Below are 1,899 nucleotides of genomic sequence, written 5' to 3'. Positions count from 1 at the left end.
CGTGGGATCTCTAGCTAATAGAGAAGTTTTTCCCACAAGCTATGCGAGACCACAAGGAGATGTAATTCTTAAGATTGGTATAGGGAGATATGGAACTTTCTGAGTATGAGAGCAAATTCGAGGAATTGTCCCGATATGCCCACATCTTGTAAGTGCCGAGCTCATGAAGGCAAAATGTTACAAGAGGGGGCCTGGGCCCAAAGATTAGGCAGATAGTGAGTTCACATGATCTCACAACTTTTTAAGCAGTGGTAAAGAAAGCTAAAATAGTGACCTACTCGGGGGTGAAGTTGGTAAATCATGGACAACATAAAGACTTCGGGAAAAGGAAGTGGCAGGGCAAGAATAAGAATACGGGATAGTTTAAGAAGGAGATGCATATGGGTCAGTCAAGCAATCCTATATCCCAATGTCCTAAGTGCAACAAGTTTCTCAAAGGAAAATGTCTGTATGGAAAGTATGTTTGCTATAAGTGTGGTCAACCCAACCATGTGGCTTCTTCGTGCCCATCAATTAAGAAACCCGACAAGAGAAAAAGGGAAAAGCAAGGGTGTTTACTTTGACTCACGATGAGGCTGCTAAAAATCTAGACGTGATTGCAAGTATTTTATCCATCTCTGATATTCCTATTTACGTCCTGATTGATTTTGGTGCGATACATTCGCTCATATCTAATGCATGTCTAGCTAAGATTAATGTTTCATGTCAGAAGAATGATAGTGTACTAGAGGTGAGTATGCCATCAGGTAGAGCTATTGATACGGATAGGATAGCAAAAGGGGGTACAGATAGATTTTGATGGACTGACTTTAGAGGCTGACTTGTATGTTATAGAGATGAAAGATTTTGATATTATTTTAGGTATGGACTAGTTGGGTGAGAATAGAGCCACGATAGTATGTTTTGAGAAAGAAGTAATTTTTCGAAGATCGAGAGAAGAGGAGTTCAGATTTTATGGAACGAGGATTAAGGCACATTCTCACGTTATCTCAGCATTAAAAGCAGAGAGCGTGTTGAGAAAGGTTGACTGTGAAGGATATCTTGTTAGTCTTACTAGTACATCCACTCAAGAGAAAGTATTAGGTGATGTGGCAATAGTACGAGAAAATGTTGACGTGTTTCCCAAAGATCTACCGGGTACTCTGGCCGATAGAAAAGTGAAGTTCACAATAGATCTGATACCTAGAGCTACCCCTGTGTCCAAAGCTCCATACCGAATGGCACTAAAGGAATTACAGGATTTGAAGATGCAGCTTGAAGAACAAAGGGCTCATTAGACCAAGTGTATCTCCATGGGGAGCTCCGGTACTCTTTGTAAAAAGAAAGATGGTACTATGAGGATATGCATTGACTACCATGAACTAAATAAGTTGACGATTAAGAATAAATATCCCCTCCTAGAATTGAGGACCTATTTGATCAGTTGAAAGGTACATTCGTGTTCTTGAAAATTGATCTAAGATCAGGCTATCGTCAGTTGAAGATCAAGTCGACTGACATAACAAAGACAGCATTTAGGACCCGATATGGGCATTATTATGTTTACAGTGATGTCCTTTGGCTTGACGAATGCCCTAACGGTGTTTATGGACTTGATGGATAGAGTGTTCTATCGGTATTCGGACATGTTTGTCATCGTATTTATTGATGACATATTAATATACTCGAGAGATTCTCATCAACATGAAGAACATCTGAGGATAGTTTTAAAAACACCGCATAAGGAAAATTTATATGCTAAATTCAAGAAATGTGAATTTTGGCTAGATTGAGTTGGATTTCTAGGCCATACTATTTCAGCATGAGGAATTGAAGTGGATCAGTCCAAAGTTGAGGCTGTGACCAATTGGTCGAAACCTACAAATGTTGGAGAAGTGCGGAGCTTTCTGGATTTAGCCA

At 39.8% G+C, this 1,899-nt stretch overlaps 1 protein-coding gene across 1 annotated transcript; it reads left to right on the top strand.

The window, feature by feature from the left end:
* Positions 1 to 300: 300 nt before the first annotated feature.
* On the top strand, positions 301 to 1,277 carry LOC111376026. Its single transcript, XM_022998953.1, has 3 exons — positions 301 to 457; positions 591 to 730; positions 873 to 1,277. Exons 1-3 carry the CDS (start codon positions 301 to 303, stop codon positions 1,275 to 1,277), a joined length of 702 nt encoding a protein of 233 aa, XP_022854721.1.
* The last annotated feature ends 622 nt before the right edge of the window (positions 1,278 to 1,899 follow it).

This window comes from Olea europaea, unplaced genomic scaffold (genome assembly GCF_002742605.1).
Source record: "Olea europaea var. sylvestris unplaced genomic scaffold, O_europaea_v1 scaffold14387, whole genome shotgun sequence".
Lineage (NCBI taxonomy): Eukaryota > Viridiplantae > Streptophyta > Magnoliopsida > Lamiales > Oleaceae > Olea > Olea europaea.
The sequence above is the reverse complement of the archived record's forward strand: the minus strand, read 5'-3'. Positions and strand labels throughout refer to the sequence as shown.